This window comes from Eptesicus fuscus, chromosome 7, assembly GCF_027574615.1.
Source record: "Eptesicus fuscus isolate TK198812 chromosome 7, DD_ASM_mEF_20220401, whole genome shotgun sequence".
NCBI classification, from domain to species: domain Eukaryota; kingdom Metazoa; phylum Chordata; class Mammalia; order Chiroptera; family Vespertilionidae; genus Eptesicus; species Eptesicus fuscus.
In genome coordinates, this window is record NC_072479.1 from 105,750,437 (window position 1) to 105,773,322 (window position 22,886).

At 66.2% G+C, this 22,886-nt stretch overlaps 1 protein-coding gene across 2 annotated transcripts; it reads left to right on the plus strand.

Moving 5' to 3' along the window:
* The first annotated feature begins 915 nt into the window (after positions 1–915).
* On the plus strand, positions 916–22,886 carry PRR5 (proline rich 5). Of its 2 annotated transcripts, none has more exons than XM_008155405.3 (8): positions 916–1,335; positions 8,657–8,737; positions 10,666–10,714; positions 11,875–11,932; positions 16,214–16,305; positions 16,633–16,773; positions 20,755–20,890; positions 22,380–22,886. In XM_008155405.3, exons 1-8 carry the CDS (start codon positions 1,199–1,201, stop codon positions 22,820–22,822), a joined length of 1,137 nt encoding a protein of 378 aa, XP_008153627.2. In that variant the 5' UTR covers positions 916–1,198; the 3' UTR covers positions 22,823–22,886. The 2 variants fall into 2 exon arrangements, with proteins under 2 accessions (XP_008153627.2, XP_027986776.2); XM_028130975.2 differs by having other exon boundaries at positions 16,219–16,305; positions 22,380–22,827.

Below are 22,886 nucleotides of genomic sequence, written 5' to 3' on the forward strand. Positions count from 1 at the left end.
ACCAGGCCGCACTGCTGTCCTGCCCCCTGAAGATGGGGGCAGGGCAGGGTGGGTGAACCTGTGGGAATCCCAGAAGCTGGGGGGGGGGGGGGGTCTCTGCCATATGGGCAGGAGGCCTGGTTAGGCCCAGCTTGGTCATTTGTTGACTGTATGACATGGGGCAAGTTATTTCACTGTCGGAGCCTCAGTTTCCTCAACGGGGAAATGGGAAATCCCTACTCCTAGAGGGAGACTGGCCGGGATCAAGCATCTAAAAGCTCTGTGCACATCTGGCCAGGGGCCCCCTTTGATGGGGTCTCAAGGGACCTGGGAGGGGGGGGCAGGGGTTGTAGCAACAGCTTTACATGTCTGTCCCCTGGGAAAGCCACTCCCGATTCCCCAACCCCCCAATCTAACAACTCCTCCAGGCCACAGGAGGCCCACCGAGGAGCCAGGGTGGGCGGGTCCTGGCCTGAGGCACCTTAGGGGCTGAAGGCTTTGCTTTCCTGAGAACCACAGAGACCTCTGCGGTGAACACAGCCTTTGGGGGGAGGGGCAGGGAAGAGGGGGTGACTCTGGTTGAGGCCCTGCGGAGTGGGGAGTTCTGGGATGGGGGTCAGGAGTCGCTGAGCATCGTGGGGACGTGTCCGCAGGGGCGGGGCTGGCGCTTGGGGTTGGTTTGTTCCTACCGGGCGTGTTGGTTTCCTGCGGGCATGTGTGGCCTTAGGAGCGGAGCGGGTCCAGCACGACCGGGATGGGACAGACCTGGGGTTTAGAAGCGGAGGCGCGGGCCTTGCCCGCAGCTCGTGGCCCCGCCCCGTCTCGCCCCGCACAGCCCCGCCCTCTTCCCCCGCTCCGCCCCAGCCTCACCTGCTCCGCCCCCGGCCTCTAGCCCCGCCCCCGGCTTCTAGCCCCGCCCCCGGCCTGGCCCCGCCCCCGGCCTCTGTTTGCGCCGGGTCCGCGCTGCCCGCGGTGCTCCCGGGGCTCCACGCCGCCGCTGCTCGGAGCAATGATTAACCCGGAGGGCCGGCCGGCGCCGAGCCCGGGGCGGAGGCGTGGGGCCGGGGCGGGACCCCGGAGGGCCGATCGGCTTCCTGCTCGCTCCCAAGTTTCCTCGTAGAGAGCGCAGCGCCGGCCGGGGCCCGCGGCGCGGTGTGGCGCGTGGCGCAGGGCGCGGCGCCGGACGCGCGTGGGCGCGGCGCGGGCCGCCAGGGTCACGATGAGGACTCTCCGCAGGTTGAAGTTCATGAGTTCGCCCAGCCTCAGTGACCTGGGCAAGAGAGAGCCGGCCGCCGCCTCCGCGGACGAGCGGGGCACCCAGCAGCGCCGGGCCTGTGCCAACGCCACCTGGAACAGGTAAGGCCGCGCCCTCCCGGTCCGCCCGTGGGCCCGGGGCCCCAGAGCCGGAGGAGGGGGAGCCCTGGACCCGGTGGGCGGGGGAGGGCGAGCCCCTGCGAGGACCGGTGTGTGGGCACCGCGGCACTGCACAGTTTGCCAGAACTCGCCGCGCCGGAGTTGTGGGGCGGACGGGGAAGTTGAGTGCAACGTGTTCCTAGAACGGAGGGGCCGGACCGCGGACCCGGCTGGTCCCGAAGCGCCTGGCTCGTGGGTGGCGGGGTGGGCGGGGGCCCGCGTGCCCGCCTCCCCCCGTGGTCTCCCCGCGGCTCCGCTCGGTGCTCACGGCCCCCGGGAGCTGGTGCGGCAGGAAGTCTTTTCCCGTCGCCCCGAGGAGCGCGAGCCCGGCGGGCGCAGTCGGTAGGCTGCTGCCGGCTTCCTGTCTGCGTTCGGATCGCGGGGGGCGGGCGGTTTTCCCTCGAGCGGCCCCGTGCTCCCAGCTGTCGGCCGGCCGGGGTGCGGCAGCTGCCCCGCATTCCTGCGACGACCCTCCCCCGGGGCCCGGGCCAGGCAGGCAGGGCCGTGGGGAGCCCCCCGCCCCGGCTGCGTGTGAAGAGCCGGACTGGATCCGGGAAGGAGATGGTTTACTTAGCGGGATTCCTCGGCAGCGTGTCTGCTCACGGCCGTTCAAACACAGGCATTTTCACCAAAAGGAAAATGGGGGCCAGCGTGAGGCTGCTGAGGGGGGCTGTGAATGCCGACCCCACCACACAGGCCTGGCAGTGAAGTCTTGCCAGATGCTCCTCGGGCTGTGCATCGTGGGGGGACCTTGCTCTGTGCACAGGACACGCCACTCCACCCAGACTTCTTGTCTTCTGCCCCCTGCCAAGTTGCAAACGGCTTGAGGGCTGCAAGTTTCTGCCTCAGTTTCCCCATCTGTCCCCGGCATGCACATCCCTCCTTACAGGACCCGCGTGGAGACTGAAAGAAGGACTCTCCTTGGGGAATCTCATTGACCCAGTGGCTGTGCTCTGTCTTCACAGGCGTTGTCCCCTCCCAGAATCGGGGAGACAGACAGCCCCTCCTTGTGTCTCCGCTGTGGTGTACCGGAGGGAGCCAAACAGCCTCAATTAAAATCCCAGCTCTGCCTCTTCCCTGCTGTGTGGCCTTGAGGGAGTCACTTCACCTCTCTGGTCCTCAGTTTCCTTACCCATAAAACGGGCTGCTGTAGGGATTAAATGTGAAGGTGGGTATTAATGCCCCCAGCACCTGCCTGGCACGTAGTGGGTCCCCTGTCACTCCTAACTCAAGCCCAAACTCCTGTCGGGGTGCACCTGTAGGGTTGGGGTGTGGGGAGGGTCCTCGGGAATCTGCTGGCTCCTGAGCTTCGGGAGCTGCACCCTTTGTGGTCGGCCCTGCCCGGGGTCCCCCCGGCAGAGGTGGGGTACCCTGCGGTCAGCTCTGCGTCTGAGCGAGCTGGGTCCCTCCGCCGCTTTTTACGTAAGGGAACTTGAGAACTCAGCTCCCTCTGTTCCTGGGCCTGGCGGGCTGCTGAGGAACGCGTCCCCCCCATAGCAGCGCCCACAGGCCCCAGGCAGCCACCCCGCCTCCTGCCCTCCCAGCGTGTGCCCACCCCCTTCATGGCCCGGGGCTCACTCTGCCACCAGCACAGCCCAGGGAGGGGGTAACCCCCCCCCCCCCAGTTTAGAGGTACAGAGGGGGACACTGCCCTGGGAGACGGGCTCACATAGGACATGGCAGAGGGGGACCGCGCCAAGAAGGGAGCAAAGTGCCCCCCTCCCCCCCCCCCCCGCCAGGTCCCTGAGTGACGCCGATGGGGCAGGGCCTCTGGTCTCTGCACGGCCCCGGCCAGGCCCACAGCACACGGCCGCGGGCAGGACGCCCGCAGTGGGTCCCGCCTTGCTGAGCTGACTCCTCATTGCAAGTCCCAGGTGCACCCCCTTTTACCTGTGTGGCCACATTCGTGTCCTGGGGCCACCGTCACACGTCACCACAAACTGGGGGACCTAAGACAACCAATTTCTTCTCGGGGTTCTGGGGCCAGCGGTCCAAAATCAAGGAGGGCGGGTCCTCCCTGCCCTGCCAGCTCCCTCCAGGCCCCGCCTCCACTTGTGAGGATGGGATCCACGCACGGGCCCAGCCACGCATTCGTTCATTCGCTCCCATTTGTTCACTCCCTCCCTGGCCCTGGGCTGAGCCGGGCTGCGGTCCGGGGGGCAGTCAGAAGTGCACAGGACGCCGGTCAGCCAGCGAGGGATTCGCAGGTCTGCTTAGCGCTGGGAAGAAGGCACACGGGTGACACCGAGCGCCCACCGCACACGCCGGCGGCCCGCGGGCATTCCTTCCCATCCGCGAGCAGGAAACGCCTGAGTGACGGGGTGCCAGGCGGGCCGCCCCGGGCCCGACCGCCCCTGCAGACCGTCCTCTAGAGCTGCCGGAAGTTCGGCACCGCCGCTGCTTGGTGGGACGGGGCTCCTGGGGCCCAGCCCGGTGCTGGGGCCACCGAGAGGCTGCCGGGGAGGTTAGAAGGCTCGCCTGCCCCTCCCACCTGGAGTCCCGTATGCCGCCCCCCCAGCAAGGTCGGGACCCATGCGTGTGGGGGGCCTCCAGCGCCGTGAAGGTCATGTTCTGAGATGAAGATGGAGGGAGCTCCCCAAACCCCAACACTGGTCCCCCACACCTGCGTTTGGGGCCGAGGGCGCTAACTCATGTGATGCCCTGCTCCTTGCCAGGCCTGGATCTGCCCCCGTGGGAAGGTTTGGAGAGCCCAGCCCCTGCCCCACCTCGATGTTAGCATGGAGGCACCGAGCCAGGCAGGAGCAGGGGAGCGTGTGGGCCCACGGGTGCGGGTGACACCTGTCACTCCCCATAGACCTGCCTCCACGGCTGGGTGATTGTCTTCAGCTGGCAGGGCCTTGGGTGGGCACCCAGGTGTGACCTGAAGCCACTGCCCCAGGACATGTGTGAGCGGTGTCCCACTGAGGCTCCCGGAGGCTGGAGCTGCCCCCCTGGTCCTGGAGGGGGCCCTGGCCCGCCCCCCACAGTGCTCCCCGCCCAGATCTCAGCCGTGCTGAGCAGCCACAACACCCAGACTCAGGTGCGGGGAGCTCCTTGCATCCCGAAATAACTCCAGGTGGGGCGCAGGACCCCCGTCTTGCAGATGAGGCTCAGAGTCCCGGGGCCGCCCCGGTCTCATTCCAGAGCCCGCGCTGGGGGGGTCTCGGGGCGGCCAGAGGAGGTGGCTGGAAGCCTCCAGGTGAGCAGTTGGTTGGGGGGGGCGCCTTGAGGCCTGTCCACCCCACCTCCTCGCTCTGGGCCAGGCCCTAGGTCCCGAACCCCCTGCCCCTCCAAGGCGGCCTGCATGGGGTCAGCAGAGTGGTGACCCCAGAGATTCCCCGGCACCTGTGAACACGGGATATTGCGAGGCAGAGGGGGCTTTCCGGGTGTGACTAAGGAGCTTCGGGCGGGAGATTGTCCAGTGGGCCCAGTGTCATCGTGAAGGTCTCTGAGGGGGGACACGGGATCAGAGTGAGAGCAGCCCTGAGGATGGAAGGGGAGGCTGTGGGTGGAGGGAGGATGGAAGGGGAGGCTGTGGGTGGAGGGAGGATGGAAGGGGAGGCTGTGGGTGGAGGGAGGATGGAAGGGGAGGCTGTGGGTGGAGGGAGGATGGAAGGGGAGGCTGTGGGTGAAGGGAGGAGGTGAGCAGGAGGCTGTGGGTGGAAGGAGGAGGTGAGCAGGAGGCTGTGGGTGGAGGGAGGATGGAAGGGGAGGCTGTGGGTGGAGGGAGGAGGTGAGCAGAAGGCTGTGGGTGGAGGGAGGATGGAGGGGGAGGCTGTCCCAGTGGCAGGTCTCGGCCCATCCTGGGTGCCCCGGAGTCTCACCGAGGGTCTGCCCTGTGCCCTGTGCCCATCAGTGCTCGGGAAGAGGCTGGGAGGTGGCCCTGTCTCCTGACCTACCTGAGGGATGGCCCAGCAAGGGCAGCCACTGGAGGGAGGCGGGGGGGCTCCTGGAGGCTCCGAGGGGAGGCCGCCTGCCCGGGACCTTGGCCCTGCCCTGCTGGGCCTGCCCTCCTCTGGTCTCAGCTGCGGCCGCCAGCCACCGCGGGACCTCTGGGGTTTCACTTCTGTTTTGGGGGCAGGACAAGTCACATGAGGGCCTCTCCCCTTCCCCCCTCCTCTCCCAGGGGCTCAGCAGGGCTTGTTTACCCAACTTGGACTTGGGAAAAGCTGAACCTCCACTAGAGAGAAACGGGAAGGAGCGGGTCCTGCCTGTCCCCACCCCGACCCCCACCCCCACCCCCACCCCCACGCGTGGGCGGGGCTCCTGGCCGGGTGTGATGCTGGGTGGGGCCGCCTGCAGCCTGTTTCCCCTGGGTGTGACAGGCCCCACCTCGGGTGCTGTCAGAGGGAGAGACTGGGGAACCACAGAGCAAAGGCCCTCACCGTGTCACAGCCGCAGGGCGCCGGGCCCCCATCGCCTCCCTCAGAGGCTGTGCTCAGTCCCATTGTGTGGATGGGGACATTGAGGCTCGGGCAGACAGCTGGGATTGAAACCACACCCGCTCTGAGCCAGCCTGGGTGGGGGCTGGAGGTGGCCGTGGGGTGAGAGCTCAGGTGACCCGGTGGGCGGGGCTGCTCAGACAGGAGGTGACAGAATGCAAGGCCACTGCATGTTCCTCAGGTGGCACCCTGCTCCCCTGTGCAGGGGGGGGGGGGGGGGGGGAGGCAGGGGGCTAAACAGTCAGCCAAGTAGACCCCTCCCCGAGCAGGAGATGGGGTGGGATGCTCTCCCCACACGGGTGAGAGAGAGCGGAGGGCCTGGCCTCTTGGGGGTCGGAGGGAGGGAGGTGGGTGGAAGGCCATTGAGGCAGGAGGGGCGATGGTACAAGGGTCACAGGGTCACAGAGGGGCCGGACCCCCTGAGGGGCCAGACCGCGGGCCTGGCCATCCACAGCCACACGGTGTAGGGTCCCCTCTTTGCCGGGGGCCGGATGGGCTGGGGTGTCCAGAAGGGTTAGAGCAGGGGGACCCTTTCTCGGCCAAAGCCACGTGGAGATCTAGAACATCATTCCAGGGCCACACAGACGTATCAGCTTACACATCGGCCTGCGATATTTGGTCGGACATTTAATAACGCACCCCTAATGCCTCGGCAGGGCCAGGCCACGTGATTTCTTGCGCCTCATAGGGCCCGCGAGCCGGGCATTCGCCACCCCTGGTTTAAGGGAAGGGGGCACAGAGAGGCTGGTAAGCGTAGGTCCCCGAGAACAGCAGGCCTGGGGGTCACTGAGGCCTCAGAGGCCCCCCGGCCTCCATCTGCCTGACTTGGGTCCCAGGGAGGACGTGGCCGGGCCCCTCTGAGCTTCGGGAGTGGCTGGGTGGGGCCGCCTGCACCATGTCCCCCCCTACCCACCCCCGGCAATCTCCCCAGCAGCCCCCATGAGGCTGAGAGTGGGGGCCCAGCTGTCGGATTCCAGGGGCGCTGCCCTAGGACAGCTGGCTTCCTAGCGGCCATCAGACTTCCCAGGAGTTTGCCCTTTTCTTTAGTCTGTGGATGGGGAGTCGGGTGCGTAGATCCTGGCTGTGACCGAACCCGAGGCCGAGCCCTGGCCAGGCCGGCGTTTCATCCTCACAGCAGCGGGGCGGGCACACGCAAGACCCGCATTTCACAGCCAGGACACAGGGCAGAGGCCGCACGTCCCTGGACATGTGAACAGCAGCCTTCCGACGCCAGACCCCGGAGTATCGGGTGACCAGCATCCGGGCGCCTGGCTCAGCTGGGATCAGCTGTAGAACCGGGCACGTCCCCCACCGTGCGCACAGCGCTCAGACCCTCCGCCCACCAGGACACGGGCCCTGCCCTGCCCGTCCGTCCCTTGCAGGGCCTCAGCCGGAACCTGCCCAGGCCTGGCTGCCTGCGGGAGGCTGCAAGGGGAGAGGGCAGCTGCTGGGCGCGCTCTGTGGCTTCCCATGGGGGACTTGGCCTCTCTGAGCCTCAGTCTCCTCGTCCGAAAAGTGGGCAGCCAGTCCGTGTTGCTGGGAAGGCAGATGAGGGCACCAGGAGCGTGGCGGCCCTGCCCGCCCTGTGGTGTGACCAGCAGCGTGTCCAGCTGACCCCTGCTCACCAAGTCACGCAGCCTGCCAGGTGGTGAACTTCAGCGTGCGGCCAGTGGGAGGGACTAACAGGAAGGGGATCAGCGAAGTGCTGGGACATGAGTCCACACAGAGAGGGAGGGAGTCGGGAGGGCTTCATGGAAGCGGTGGCCCCTGAGCCGAGGCTCTGATCTGAATGGCTGCGTGCCTCTTAGACGGGAGGAGAAGGCTGCCTGCAGGCGGGAGAGGCAGCGGATGCAGAGACCCCGAGGTGTGGCTCCCCGACAGGCCCAGCACTCGGATTGGAGTGCAGGACGCCGGGAACTCGGGAGGGGTCACTCCTGAGGAGCCTCGAATGCCACGTCCAGGCTTTGCTGTGTCTGCGCAGTGGGGGCCTGGCAGGGAGATGACTGGCCGCGGATGAGGGGGAGGCCGCGGGGGCGGGTCCAGGCGAGTGAGGAGGGCCCGGCGGAAGGGACAGGAGGGGCAGACACCTAGCGGGCAGGGGCGGGATCGGTTGGATTTGGAGGGTGAGGGAGTCGGAGGTCCTTACCCGGCTGCCTCTCCGAGCCCGGCACTGGGCACAGGCGGGAGCCACACAGGGCCCTGCGCTCCGCTTGGTAACAGCGGCGGAAGCAAGTTACTAACAAATCACATTCCGCTCAGAAACACAAAAGCGGGCGGCCACCTGGGATCTGAGGGCAGGAGCCAGGAGGATGGAAGAGGGGGCCCAGACAGCAGACAGCCCTGCGGGCAGCGCCGCCCCCCCCCGCACCCACACACACACACACACAGGGCTGGTGCAGACCCCGGGTCTGCCGCTGGGGAGGGGGCAGCGCAGACCCGGGCACCTTGATGCCCAGGCTGAGAAGCAGGGGGAGGGGGAGGGGGGCTTGGATACGTTGGGGAGGGCGACCCGGCCTGGGAGGGCTCAGGAGCACGGGCAGGGAAGCAGAGTGTGGGGGGTACACAGGACGTCCTGGAGGGGTGACGGGCGGGGCCCGGCGCACAGGGGAGGCCGGGGCGCAGGATCTTGGGGTTGAGGTGGGAACTGAGGTTCGGGTGTGGACGGGGTCCCGCCGGGACGACCCCTCCCTGCTTCTGGCCGGCCCGCCTGTTCCCCGAGCCGAGCAGGAAGGCTGCAATGGAGACGGGGCCGAAGGAGGAGGTCCCGGGAGGCTGGGAGGGTCCGGGGTCTGGGCACAGCGCTCCTCTCTCCCCACCTGCAGCATCCACAACGGGGTGATCGCCGTCTTCCAGCGCAAGGGGCTGCCGGACCAGGAGCTTTTTAGCCTCAACGAAGGCGTCAGGTGAGTGCTGTCCCGGCCAGGCCCAGGCCGGGTCTGTGGCCCCAGCCAGCCCCAGCCCCAGCCCGGTCCACCAGCCTCACCCCAGATTCCACCCTGAGGCTGTGACGCAGCGACCAGACCACCAGGGCCCTTGGCGCTGCTACGTGGCCTCCGCCCTCCCCCCTTCCTGAGGACATCTGGTCAGGCTCAAGATAACGCCCACATTCCCCGCTGACGCCAAGCGAGCGCCTGGAAAGGCATTTATTCTGTGAAAGAGGAGGACCCACCTGCCCGGTGACGGGAGTGGCATTCCTAGATCGCCCTCATTTCCTGTTTGCGCCAAGGAAGGAGCCTCAGGGACGGGCTTCCCGGAATCTGCGAGGCGGTTCCAATAGTGCTGGGTGTTGGTGGAGGCGGCCAGAGCTCAGAGAGGTCGAGAGACTTGCCCAGGGTCACACAGCTGCTACAAGGAGGCATGCGCTGCCTCTGTGCTGTTCCCTTCCGCCCCACTGAGCTCAAGGCGGGAATAGACGGGTAATTGGGATGGGGTACACCCCCCCCCCCCCGCAGCAGGACAGAGCTGAGAGGCCCCTGTAGACAGACAGACCCAGGCCGGGGAGGGAGGGCCGGGGAAGCCTAAGCCGGTGCCTGTGGCCTCCCAGGCCCACGTGTGACCCACCCACCTTTCCTCAGGCTTCTCTGGCCACCCGGGGCCGGGGCCGGGGCCGGGGGGGCGGGCAGAAGCCACCAGGGGTGTCGATGGGCCCACGCAGCCGTGGTCCTAAAGTGCCTCTGCTTCGGGAGCAGGGTTTGTCACAGGCCTGAAGAACCTGCTGTTTAAACAACAGAACATGGGAAATATTTCTAAATTCCTGAGCAAGCCACCGGCACAGGCCTCCCGCAGCGTCTGCACCTTCCCCTCCGCAGCATAAACAGCGCGGGGGGGGGGGGGACACCGAGGGAGGGGGCGACTGTGACACCAGACCACGTGCCCTCGTCACCAGCCCTCGGGGACTGAACGGAACAGGGGCCTCCCTCCGGAGTGTGTGTCTGGGGTGGGGGAGGCAGAGATGCACCCCTGGGCCCCAGGACCCCCTGGACGACCCCGTATCCAGGAAGCAGGGAGAGTCAGGTGAGGGGGCCAGTTAGGCTGTTTGGGGCAACTTCTTCTCTTTTTTAGACAAAGACCATCTTTTTATTTACCGCAGTATTGCCAGCACTTAGTACAGTACGTCTTTTTAAAAATATACGTTTTTATTGATTTCAGAGAAGAAGGGAGAGGGGGAGAGAGATAGAAGCATCAGTGATGAGAAAGAACCATCGATCGGCTGCCTCCTGCACGCCCCCCACTGGGTTTCGAGCCCTCAACCCGGGCATGCGCCCTTGACTGTCATAGAACCGTGACCTCCTGGTTCATTGGTCGACGCTCAACCTCTGACCCGTGTCAACCGGGCCAGGGCAGCCTCTGTTTGGCCAGTTCAAAGGGAAGTGCCGGGAACTGTCAGGTCATAGCAGGGCCTTTCTTTGGAGAGTTCGCTCTGTGCCAGCCGCGTGCCCTGCGCTTTCCACGCCTCACACTCCACAGCGCCTGAGGAACGGACACCTTATCATCCCATTTTACAGATGAGGAAACTGAGGCACAGAGAGGTCGTGGGTCGCTCAAGGTCAGAGGACTAGTCACTGGAGCCGGGACTTGGGCCCCTGACTCCAGGGCCTGTGGGTCCTTCAGGACGGTCCCCGCCCCAGCTCTTCCCCATCGAGTGGCCACCTTAAATTAAATGAGAGTTTTCCCCTCGGTTCTCGAAGCTCCTTTGTGAGGTGAGGCTGCGCCCTGCCTGGAACATGCTGCTCCTGGGCCAGGAAGGAGGGGTTCCCAGGGGGCCGCCAGCTGCCACTGAGTGGTCTCTGACTCCCACTCTCCCTCACTCTCCGCCCCCCTCTGCCCACAGGCAGCTGCTGAAGACAGAGCTGGGGTCCTTCTTCACGGAGTACCTGCAGGTGGGTGGTCCCGCTGGCCAGGTGGGTGGTCCCGCTCTCCAGGTGGGTGGTCCCGCTCTCCAGCCCAGCTGGGATTGCTTCCTGGGCTGGCCAGAACGGACTGGGGCTCACCTACCCTCAGTGGGCACATGGAGCACTGGGTTCCGGGGCCTCTGCCTCGTCATGACTCAGTTTCCCCATCTAGCCACCACTGGCGGTTGTGAAGGTTAAATAATAAATTCAGGGGCGGTGTTAGCACGGTGCCCACCTCCTCCTGGACCGTCACCGCGGGCCCCTGACATCCGTGTTGGGTCGTCTCCCAGCCCCAGTGCCCTGAGCCACGGAGTGTCAGCGTCGCCAAGGCCCCTCTGGCCCAGGCGCTGCCGCACGGGGCACTCCCGGCCCCCATCTGGGCAGCGGGCCTGCAGAACCGCTGGCACACGGGACCTGCCGGGGTCACACGGCTCTGTGCAGGCGTGATTCACACGCCAGCAGTGCGCCCATTCAGCTGCCCGGCACCGGGTTCTTAGTGTAGTCACAGCCCTGTGACCTCCACTGTCTAGTTCCAGATCATTCCCTCCGCCCCAGAGAAACCTCGAATTCATCATCAGCCCCACGCCCCTCCCCCCGTACCCCATTTCATCTCACACGTGGCCTCTGTCCGCTTCCTTCGCTGAGCACAGCGTGTCCTGCTGTGGCAGGTGGGGGTGCCTTGTTCCCTTTACAGCCGAATAACATCCCATTGTCTGCACCCCGTTTGTCCCCTTACCCGTGGGTGGACACGGGGGCATGTGCACCTCTTGGCCGGGGTGAATGGAGCTGAGACCCCTGGCACGGCCAGGACCCCTGTGGGTGAGCCTCATGTGACTGACGCAGGCCCCTATGGCGGCCCTGCGTGCTCCAGCGCCCTCCCGTGGCCGTGGGGGTGAAGGCAGCCTGCCTGCCGGCTCAGCGGCGGCTCCAGCCGCCACCTGTCTCTCGGGGTTGTCCCTGCGGCCACCTCCTGTCTCGTGACGACCCCTGGTTGAGTCAGCGGTCGGTGTCCTCCCGGGGCGAGCCGAGGGTCAGGCTCGGGCCGGTAGGAGGCGGGATGTCGGTGAGCCCCTTCCCGCTGGGCCTCGGCTGCCCCCCGGGAAGCCCCGGGCACCTCAGGCGGTGACGGGTCTCCGTGTGCCTTCCAGAACCAGCTGCTGACGAAGGGCATGGTGATCCTGCGGGACAAGATCCGCTTCTACGAGGGTGAGTGGCAGCCGGCCGGACCGTGCGCGGGGCCACGCTGCTGGCTGGCGTGGCTGCTGGGCGCCGTGGCTCCTGCCAGGGAGGGTGGCACAGCAGGTGGGCCCGTGGGAACCGTGGACTGCCAGCCTCGCCTGGGCCTCCTCTGGGTGGGACACGGGCCCTCCTGGCCGGGAGGGCTCAGAGGGACAGAAACGATGCGTCGGGGGCAGCGGGCTGAGGCCTGACCCCAGGAGGGGACCTCACTGGGGAGAGCCTCTGCCCCCCAGGAGGCCCGAGGTGTTGGGGAGAAGGCCCTGCCTCCCCCTCCCCCACAGCAGCCTGGGGGACCGCGGGTCCTGGAGGCCTGAGGGAAAGTGGCGTGAGAGGCTGGAGCAGGTCGCTGACGCCTGGGGAGCAGCTGGTGGGGGCTCCCTGCCGGGCATGCTGGGAGTGTTCTCTTTAAGGCCACACCCACCCCGGAGGCCTCTGGGTCACGGTTCCCATTGCCCAGCTCGGGAACAGTGCGGTGATGGCAGGCGGCTTGTCCCTGGCCACACAATAAGGAGGCGAGGCGGGATTCGAACCCCGGCCCGCCTGACTCCAGAGCACACGCCTCTGCCCTTCTGGCAGCCCGTGAGTGCCAGCTGGCCTCTGCCCGGCTCCGGCCTCAGCAAGCAGGGAGGGTCCTGCCAGCCACCCTCTCCTCCAGGCCCTGAGTCTCAGCGGGGCGTGCCCAGTCCCACACCCTCGGACTCCCAATGTCCGCGGGCCCCGGGGCCACAGCCGAAGGGGGTGCCTCCTTAGGGAGAGTCAGGTGATGGGAGAGCCGGCTCAGCCGATACGCCTTCGAGCGCGCCTCTGCGCCCAGGCCGGTGCCGGGTTCAGGTTCCATGAGCATTTGCTGAGCACCTACTGTGCACGGGCACAGAGCACGTGCTTGTTCTGTAGACACTTTCCTGACTCTAACCCACTGGGTCCCCCAGCAACCTGTGCAGGAGGTACCATTGTTGTAGCCCCTGAACATGTGGGGAAACTAAGTCACGGTGGGGTTCGGGAACGCCCAGGCCATGTGGCTACGACACGGCTCCTGAGCCCACACTCCTCTCTGCTGCTCCAGACGCCTCCTCGAGTCCTCACTCTGACCGGGGAGAGAAGGGGTGTTGCTCCATTTTGCAGAGGAGGAGACTGAGGCCTGGCGGGCTGGTGGCTCTGGATGAACTCCGAGCTTCGTGCCCCGATCCTTCCACAACCCCCGCCCTCCCCCCTCCCCCCTCCCCCGGGGCATAGCGGGTGGAAGCTGCTGAGGCAGGAGCTGAGAAGGGTCACAGGGGCCTCAGCTGTGGGGTCAGGAGGTTCCGGGCCAGCTTCCTGGAGGAGGCAGCTCGAAGCCTGCAGGCCGGGCAGTGAGGGCTTGGCACCTGGCGGAGACGCCCGCCCACGCCCCTCTCCTGACTCGGCGCATTCCGGCACATTCCCGGGTGTCCGCGCCTCCCACCAGCGCCAGCCCAGGGGAGTGGGCTCCTCGGAGAAGGGGAGCTTTGTGTGGCCGGTGGAGTCCTGCCCACAGCGGCCATGTCCACCAGGCCACCCAGCAAGGAGTGCCCGCCCTGTCCTACCCCCTGGCCTCAGACAGGCCCGGGGCCCGTTCTCATCAGCCGCAGCGGCAGCGTTTCCTCTGGCTCTGTCCCCGTCTCAGACTGTGGGGTCGGTCGGGGTCCATCCGCATGCTCAGCACGTGCCAGCGCCCGGGTGGCCTTGGGGACCTGGGAACGGAGGAGGCCTTACAGCCATGGGGGGACTCCAGGTGGTGAACGTCCGTGTGCTGCGTGTCAGGGTGAGGGGATTGGTTTCACTGGCAATCCGGGAGGGCTGCATGGAGATGGTGGCCCTTGAGTAGAGCCTCGGAATATAGTCTGTTCCAGACGACGTCTGGCCCCCTTCGGCCCTGCAAAGGGAACAGTAACCGGCCTGTCACCCTGAGAACAGCCTGGAGAGCCTCCCACCCGGTTTGGGTCCCAGGGAGAGTTCTTCCTGGAGACGGCTGCCTGCGCCCAGCCATGTCCTCACCCGTGGCTCTGCTGGACAGGGTGGCGGCCCTTGGGACAGTCCTGGACCCCCACCACTGCTCCTGTCGCCGCCTCCATGGAGGCCTTGAATGTGGGCTCCCGAGCAGAGTGATTCCTGCAAATGAGAAGCCTGGAGGCCAGCCGGGAGGCGGAGGCTCCTCCCCGGGACGCGTCCCATGCTGTCGTTGGTCTCAGCACGATGGCTACTAGGAGTGGACTCCAGCCGCAGCCAGGACGACCCCCTCAGCAGCCAAGCCCGTGGTCATCGCTGTCCCGGGGACTCCCGAGCTGGGCTGAGACCTGAGCCGACACCCAGGCCTCAGAGTCAGGCCTCGGCACTCGGCAAAGGGAGGCTGACCTGCCCCCGGGGCAGAGCGGCACGGGCCTCTGCCGCCGCCTGGGCCCTGCTGAGTGTCATCGTGGCAAAGCCACACTCCCTGGGCACCTGTTCTTAGCGCCGCGCAGTGGGACAGTTATTGCACCCATTTTACAGAGAGCCACACTGAGGCTCGGGGTGCGGGGCTCCCCTGGGGCCCCACAGCAGAGCTTCAGCTCAGTGCTGCCTGACCGTCACCCCCAGGCCTCAGTCCCCTATAGAGATCCAGGCCAGTGGGCGAGGCCTTGCTTCCCGGCCTCGGCCAGCGTGTGGTCCGGCCCGGCCTGGGCTCCGTGTGTGACAGCGTCTGCTTTCCATGGCCTTTCCGCGCCGGGGCCCGGAGGGTGTCCTGAGCCCGGCGGACGCTGGCCTGGCCCACGTCCAGGGCACCCCGCAGCCGGCCTGGCGACAGCTGCCTTCTTGCTGGCGATGGCGGGACCTGAAGGGACCTTTGTGCTCAGGCAGAGCCGCTGGGGCCCCAAGCACCCGCCCGTCCCGCCGCAGACCCACGTGGGCCCCGGGGAGGACGGGGAGCTGCTGCTTGGCCAGGAGCCGCAGACGGCCGAGCACAGAGGCCGGACCCCGTCACCGCCAGCCAGGCTGGACTGGGCCTCCGGGGCGGCCCCAGCCAGGCCCCCCTCCCGGGGCCCAGCACCGACACAGACCTGGGGCTTTCCAGGCGGAGGGAGCGGGGCCCAGAGCGCAAGGAAGTGGGAAGAGAGACCAAGGCTCTTGTCTGACTCTCGTTCCCATGGGAACCTCCAGCGGTCAGACAGGAGCAGTGCAGTCTGGGAGGCCTCCCCGCCGGGGGCACCGGCCCCCCCTCACCCAGAGCTGCCCACCACGCCCCTGCTGGTGCCTCGTTGGCTCCTCCCGCCCCGGCAGCCCCTCGTCCGAACTCTGCTCTTCCCAGCGGGCAGGCTGAAGGTCCGCACTTGGCGTTTCCTGGGGCTCCTGGGGGTCCCGGGCCAGCGCGGGGGCCCTCAGCTGCCCCATCCCCCGGGCATGGCACCGCTCCTCCTCGGGGCCGGCAGAACCGCCTGCTTCCGTGGCTCACACCCCAAGGGTGCGGTCAGTGCGGCAAACCGCCCTAATCAGCTCGCATCGCCGTCTCTCCTCGGAAATGGTCTCCCTGGCTCCCCAGAGCCCCCCTCAGGCACCCTGGGGTGTCAGGGACCCAGGCCCTTGAGAAAGACCTTGAACCTCTCGGAGGCTTTCCCTTCTCTTGTCCAGTGAGGTGACCCCGTGCCATCGTCCTCGTAACGGCTGTTCAGTGCCCGGCTTCCGTGTCGTGCAACGGGGCGGGGACTGTTGGGTCCCCAGTGTAGGGTCTGGCACCGTGTAGATGGTCTGTAAACACCTGTCGGGTGGACAGACTGGTGGGTGAGTGGAGGGAGGGGAGGAGAGACAGATGGGTGGGTGGGTTCCTCCACTCCTTGGCGGGGCGGTTACGTGAATGAGACGAGAGGAGACAGGGTGTGAGCAGAAGCTCCTATTGGCGGAGGGGGGGAGGCGGGGAGGGGGGTGCACTTGTGTGGGTCTGGCCCCTGTGGGTCTGGTGTGGGCAGGACCGGGCGGGGGGAGGGGGACCAGCATCGAGCACACACCAGCACTTCCTCTGCACCAGGCCCTGTTTAGCTCGTTTCATTCATCTTGGTGGGGAAACTGAGGCACAGAAAGGTTCGAGTGGACCCCGGGCCACCGAGCTGCCACGTGCTCTGGGCCCTGCCTCAGAGGCGCCTCCAGGCCGGGACCCAGCCTGAGCGCCGCCCCCTGCAGACGGGAGACGGCGTCCGGCCCGGGAGGGTGTGAGTTTCTGCCGCCTTTCGGGACGGGCAGTGACGGCTCCTGTGCCCACAGGACAGAAGCTGCTGGACTCGCTGGCGGAGACCTGGGACTTCTTCTTCAGCGACGTGCTGCCCACGCTGCAGGCCATCTTCTACCCGGTGCAGGTGAGCAGCCCGAGGCCCCGGGCCCCCAGGCCGCGGTGACCGCCCGGCCTGGCCTGGGGAGGGACACCCTCTGCCCCTCGCTGCCGTTCCAGGCTGCCCGCACCCCTAACAGGGCCAGGCATGCTGTCCCCGGCCCCCTCAGAACTTGCCTCCCACCCACAAGGTGGAAATAAGGCAGCTCCTTACCAAGGGCTCTACAGAGCCTGAGCAGCGCGTAGTAGGCCATGCTCAGCGCACAGTAGGGGCTCTGTGTGGGACAGGTCAGTGGGTCCCTGCCCCTGGGTCTGGGGTCACCCGTGACTGGCGGCGCGTGCACTCTGTCTCCAGGGCAAGGAGCCGTCGGTGCGCCAGCTGGCCCTGCTGCACTTCCGCAACGCCATCACCCTCAGCGTGAAGCTGGAGGACGCGCTGGCCCGCGCCCACGCCCGCGTGCCCCCCGCCATCGTGCAGATGCTGCTGGTGCTACAGGTGGGCACACGCCGGGCTCGGGCAGACGGTGGCTCGGGCCAGGCCCCCGGAGGCAGAGCCGAGACGAGGACCTGGCTCCACAGGAGTCACGGGCAGGGTGCCGGAGGAGGACCTGGGGCGGGCGTGAAGCAGGAGCAGACACGCAGCTGGCACACTAGGGACGGGGCGCTGGGCAGAGCCCGGGGTTCTGGGGAAGGCCGGCCTCAGCCTGGTCCCACGGGAGCCCAGGAGTGTGACCAGGACCAGCCGCCTCCCCCACGCCCCACAGGGGCCCCGACATCTCTCGTGGGGAGGTTTCCTCCGAGGGGACAGCTCTGGGGAGGGGGCAGCTGCGAGCGGTTGGCAGCCACACTCCTGGCAGCCGGGGGGTGAGTGGCCTGCCCACGACGGGGTCTCACGGGCCACCAGCAGCCTCCACTGCAGACTCGGCCTTTCTGCCTCACCCCGGGCTGTGCGGGCCGGCAGCCGGCACCGTGCGGGCTCCGCTCACTGTCCCAGCACCAGGGCGGCACCGGCAGGGGAACCGCGTCCCTGCCAGCAGCCCTTGCTTGCAGCTGACAAGGCCAGTAGCCCAGCCACCGAGTCCGGCCCACTCCGAAGCCCGCTCCCTGTCTGGCCCCCCTGCACGGGGGAACCCTGCTCAAGCAGGGCCTGCGGCCAGGGCCGCCGGGGAAGAGCCCAGAGCAGGGGGCTGGTGACGGGGCGGCACTGCTGGGAGCTGAGGTGGCCCGGCAGCTCCGGGGGCAGCAGGCCGGCCCAGCAGGGGTTCCGAGGGTGTCGGTCAGACCTGGCCCGATTGAAGCTGGAGGCCTTATGGGACTTTGTCTCTCGAGCCGCTTTTCTCGTCGTGTGACGGAGTGGCCGCCCATTGGCAGGCAGGTTCAGGGATAACAGGGAGAAATCGATGTAAAGCCCCCAGTGTGCCCCTGGGAGCAGGCGCCCCACGGCCGGGATTTAGAGCCAAGGAGTAAGGTCCCACCTTGATCCCATGAGTCCCATCCTGTGGGTGGTGCTGCCCCCTGGTGGCCACCGTGCCTCATGCAGCTTCCTGGGCTTGGCCCCCTGGCCACCCAGACTGTCCTCCCTGCTCCTTGTGGGTGCCTCCGCGAACCACAAGGTTCTGCCGCTGCCCCACCCCCCACTTGGCCCACACTTTGAATGACCTTGTCCCAGTGAACTTGTCCCCACTGCTTTCAAGTTCCAGATGGGTCTGAAGTCACAGCTGCTGGTCATGTGTTGAGGACCTACTGTGCGCCCTGTGCTTCGCCCACAGAGACATGGTTCCTTCTCACGGGGTCCTAGAAGCCAGGGAACAGCCCTGCCTCTGAGTGCACACAAATAATGCAGCCCCTGGGCCCCCATTTCCTCTGCAACGGGGAGCAGAGAGCAGACTCCATGAACAAATCCTGGAAATGAAATGACATAAAGTTCATGAGAAGCCCAGCACAGCTCAGCGGTGTCATACTCATTCCTGGCACTGCTGCTGGGGACGGAGACAGGACCAGGGAAGTCTGGGGTCCTTTACGTTCATCCGGATGACAGACATACGTGCCATCCAATGAATCCCACCCCCTCCTGGTCCAAGCACAGCTAGGTCCATGGGGTCTGTAGTGATGTTCTTCTTTTATTTCTGATACTAGTGGCCCGGTGCATGAAATTCATGCACCGGGGGGAGGGGGGGGTCCCTCAGCCCGGCCTGCACCCTCTCCAATCTGGGACCCCTTGGGGGATGTTCGACTGCCCACAGGGATGGGGCCTAAACCGGCAGTCGGACATCCCTCTCGCAATCCAGGACTGCTGGCTCCTAACCGCTCGCCTGCCTGCTTGATCGCCCCTAACCACTCTGCCCGCCAGCCTGCTCACCTCCAACTGCCCTCCCCTCCTGGCCTGATCGCCCCTAACCGCCTCTGCCTTGGCCCTGCACCATGGCTTTGTTCAGAAGGACGTCTGGAAGGTCTCACGGTCTAATTAGCATATTACCCTTTTATTCGTATAGAAGAAGAAGATAGTGGTTTGTGTCTTTTTTTCTTAGCCTGGCTAGAGGTTTATTAAATTTATTGACCTTTTCAAAGGACTAGCATTTGATTTTGTTGATTTCTCTGTTGATTCCTGTTTCCGGTTTCATTGGTTCCTGCTCTGATGGTTATGTTTTTTCTTCTGCCCACTTCGGACTGCATTTGCTCTTCGTGGAAGTGAGGTTATTGATTTTGGATCTTTCACTTTTCTAATGTGCCCACGCCCTGCTCTCAGTTTCCCTCTAAACACTGTTTTTGACGCATTTCACCAATTTGGATGTATATGTACATACAGTTCTAAATCCTTTAAAATATTTCTTGAGGTTTCTTCTTTGACTCGGGCATGATTTACAAGTGAGTTGTCTGATGTCCGTGTATTGGGGGATTTTTCCAGTTATCTTTCTGTCATTGACCCTGTTCCGTTTCACGGTGACCTGAGAGCAGACACTGTATGCGTTGTACTTGTTAGAATCTGCTAAGATGTGTCTTCTGGTCCAGAGTGGGGTCTTGCTCCCCGTGGCTTGAGGAGGATGTGTCTTCTTCCGTTCTGGGAGGAACTGTGTGGCCGTCAGTGATGCCGGCGGTGTCCCATGGTTTCTGCTGTGGGACCGTGTGTCAGGGGTGTAGCGTCTCCAGCTGTGAGAGCAGCTCCGTGGTTCTCCTTGCACTTCCGTTAGCTGTCGCCTCCGTCGTCCGCTGCTCTGCTGTCAGGCGGGTACGGGAAGGGTTGTATGGCGTCTTACTCCCAGAGAGCTGACCCCTTTGCCATTACGTACTGACCTTTTTTTTTTTAATATATTTTATTGATTTTTTTTAAAATATATTTTATTGATTTTTCACAGAGAGGAAGAGAGAGGGATAGAGAGTTAGAAACATCGATGAGAGAGAAACATCGATCAGCTGCCTCCTGCACGCCCCCCACCGGGGATGTGCCCACAACCAAGGTACATGCCCTTGACCTGAATCGAACCTGGGACCCTTCAGTCCGCAGGCCGACGCTCTATCCACTGAGCCAAACCAGTTAGGGCTGTACTGACCTCCTCACCCCTGTCACCTTCCTTGGCCTGGAGTCTCCCTGTCTGACATGGACACGGCTCCTCCTGCTCTCTTCCGGTCAGTGGTCGCCAGCACAGCGTCCCCCTCCCTCCCTGTTCACCCACACGCGTCTTTATAGTGTGAGCGGGTGTCCCGAAGGCAGCGGAGTGGGGTTCTCGTGCTATCTAGGACTGTCATTGATCTTCACCCTGAGTGTACCTTGTCCCTTCCTGACGACAGCCTGAGGAGTGATGTCATCCATTCATCCATCCACCCATCCACCCATTCACATATCATTCATTCGGAAAGCACTCACTACCCGCCAGCTGCATGCCGGCCCCTGGGGGGTACTGGGGACACAGAGCTCGCCCCCGATCAGCAAACCCAAGGCCGTCCTGTGCGCAGCCTCATTCCTCAGGCTTTGGCTCGAGTGAAACCGGAGGAGGAGGAGATCCCGGGAGGGGCCAGGAAGGCGCTGGCTGAGACCCGTCGGGGGAGGGGGGTGCACAGGGGGCGGGCAGCTGTCCGGTGTGGATGTGGACCAGGCCTGGCTCACGGGGCAGCCTTTCCCGCCTGCAGCGCTCCACGGGCGGGGAGTGAGGCCGGGCAGGGGAGAGCTTGCCCCTGTAGGACGCCCAGAGCCTCCAGGAGCCGCATGGGGACTCTCCGAGGGGCGGACTGCAGGATGCCCAACCACACGTGGCCACAGGGTCCTGTCCCCCGGGCACCTCGGTCGCCCAGACCCACAGCTGCCGGGGACAGGGCAGAGGGGCTCAGAGCAGGACGGTGCCTGAGGCCGCAGCTCGAGGGGGGCTGGGAGGGGCGTCTTGATGGGCATGGGGGGAGGGCAGGGTGTGGGAGGTGGCTGTGAGCCGAGCTCAGGGTGAGCGACGGAGCCTGCTGTGGTGACCCCCGCCCCTCCCTCTCGCAGGGCGTGCACGAGTCCCGCGGCGTGACCAAGGACTACCTGCGCCTGGAGACGCTGGTGCAGAAGGTGGTGTCGCCCTACCTGGGCACCTACGGCCTCTACTCCGGCGAGGGCTCCTTCACACACTCCTGCGTCCTGGGTAGGGTCGCCGGGCCTTGGGCGGGCGCAGGCGGCCCCTGGGCCCATCCACCTCTGCCCAGGCCCGGGCCGTGTGCCAGGCCCTGGTCATCTGAGATGAGTCACCTGGGGTCCCTCTTTCAAGGGCTGCGGGGGGCCAGGGGGCAGACACCGTAGTCGTGATGTGACGACTCCCCTGAGGTCCCAGCGGCGTCCTCTGTCCCCGAGGAGCCAGATCCGTGCTCAGTCCTGGGCGTCAGGAGTTGGCCGGGCAGAGTGTACAGCATGTGCCCGAGCCCCAGAAATCCGGGCACCTGGGGAGTCGCAGGGGAGGAGTGGGGTGGGGGTGGGGGCGCTGGCTTCCTGGGCTGCCTGGTGTGCCCATTGATCCTTTAACGGACAGCCCACCGGTTCACTCATCAATGGAAACTGAGCACCTACTGTGTGCCTGGGCCTGGGCCTGGGTCTGGGCCTGGGCCTGGGCCTGGGGTTCACTCGAGACCAAGCCCTACCCCCAGGCTCTCACAGTCCCCAGATAAGTCCCCAAGGGGACCTGTGCTGGGCGACCTGAGTCTGTGGGCAGGGAGCTCAGGGGAGCCCAGCCTTGGCGGTGGCTGCCGAGCCGAAGCGCCAGGAGGAGCCTGGCCTGGGAGGAGGTGGAGGGGGAACATTGTGGCCCCAGCGAGGGGACAGCAGTGTAAGGAACGTCCTCATCCTGTGCCCCCGCCCCCCCGCCGGGCACGTCTCCGCCCCGGGGACCCTGGCGGCTGGAGGGGAACTCAGATATGCCCAGGTTCTCTGAGGCCCTGGATGACCCGCAGGGTGAGGGCAGTGGGGCACGGAGCCTGCCTCTGGTCCCGGAAGGCCTCTGAGCAGCTCCGCACACTCAGCCCTGCCACCTGGTGGCACTCTGCGGAACTGCGGGTCCTGAGTGGGAGTGGAGACCTGCCCCTACGCAGTCACCCCGGGGTCCTCCCCCGCCCCCCAGGGCTCCTGGGACACGGAATGAACCCCAGCCCTGACCTCACGTTGAAGGGCCCCTTGCTGCTTGCCCCAGTGTGGCACCCCCCCCGGACCTGTGGACCCCCACGTGGGTTTGTCTTCTCCGCGCCCTCCCATGTACACACACATCAGCTCTGAGGACGGTCTGATCTGCTCGGGAGAGCGCTGGTGCGGAGATTTCTTGACTTTGTCAGGGGGGGCTGGGGGGGACACGCCGGACAGTCTTAGCCCCCAGCCCCCGCCTGCCTGAGCAGGTCTCCACTCCCACGCAGGACCTGCTGCTCCACGAGCTGCCTCGGAGGAGACGGGAGGCGGGAGCCGCCCTCTCTTCCCCGCCCCGGCCTCTTCCCGGCTGGCCTTCCCGTGCCCAGTCCGCGCGCTCAGGAGGGGCTGCCGGCTCTGGCAGGAGGGCGGGCCTGGGACACCCAGGTGCCGAGGTTTGCCGAGTGGCCACCCCGTCCGCCTCCCCTGGCCTCGAGCCTGACGCCTGTCTGTCCGTCTGTCCGCAGAGAAGCACCTGCTGCGCCGCTCCCGCTCGGGGGACGTCCTGGCCAAGAACCCGGTGGTGCGCTCCAAGAGCTACAACACGCCGCTGCTGAACCCCGTGGCCGAGCACGAGGCGGAGGGCGCGGCGGCCGGGGGCGCGGGCATCCGCAGGCACTCCGTCTCCGAGATGACGACCTGCCCCGATGCGCCCGGCCAGGGCCCCACGGGGGACTGCACGCCCTCCCCGGGCACCCAGTCGGGGCCCTGCCCCAGCAGACTGTACCCCCCGCAGCAGCCCGGGCCCGCCTGCGGCTCCCCGCCCTCCTCCAGCCCCGAGAACCTGGTGGACCGGATCCTGGAGTCCGTGGACTCGGACTCCGAGGGCATCTTCATTGACTTTGGCCGGCGCAGCGGGTCGGGTGCCTCGGAGTTTGAGGGGGCCCCGGGGCGGCAGAGCATCGTGTGAGGGCCGCGCGTTTTTTACTGAGCCCCAGTGTGTGCCTGTGTGTGCGTGCGTGTGTGTGTGTGTG

Coding starts and splice junctions, on each gene's coding strand:
- PRR5 (XM_008155405.3), top strand. CDS start 1,199: ATGAGGACTCTCCGCAGGTTGAAGTTCATGAGTTCGCCCAGCCTCAGT. Junction 8,738..10,665: donor AGCCTCAACGAAGGCGTCAG/GTGAGTGCTGTC, acceptor CTCTGCCCACAG/GCAGCTGCTGAAGACAGAGC. Junction 20,891..22,379: donor CACACACTCCTGCGTCCTGG/GTAGGGTCGCCG, acceptor GTCTGTCCGCAG/AGAAGCACCTGCTGCGCCGC.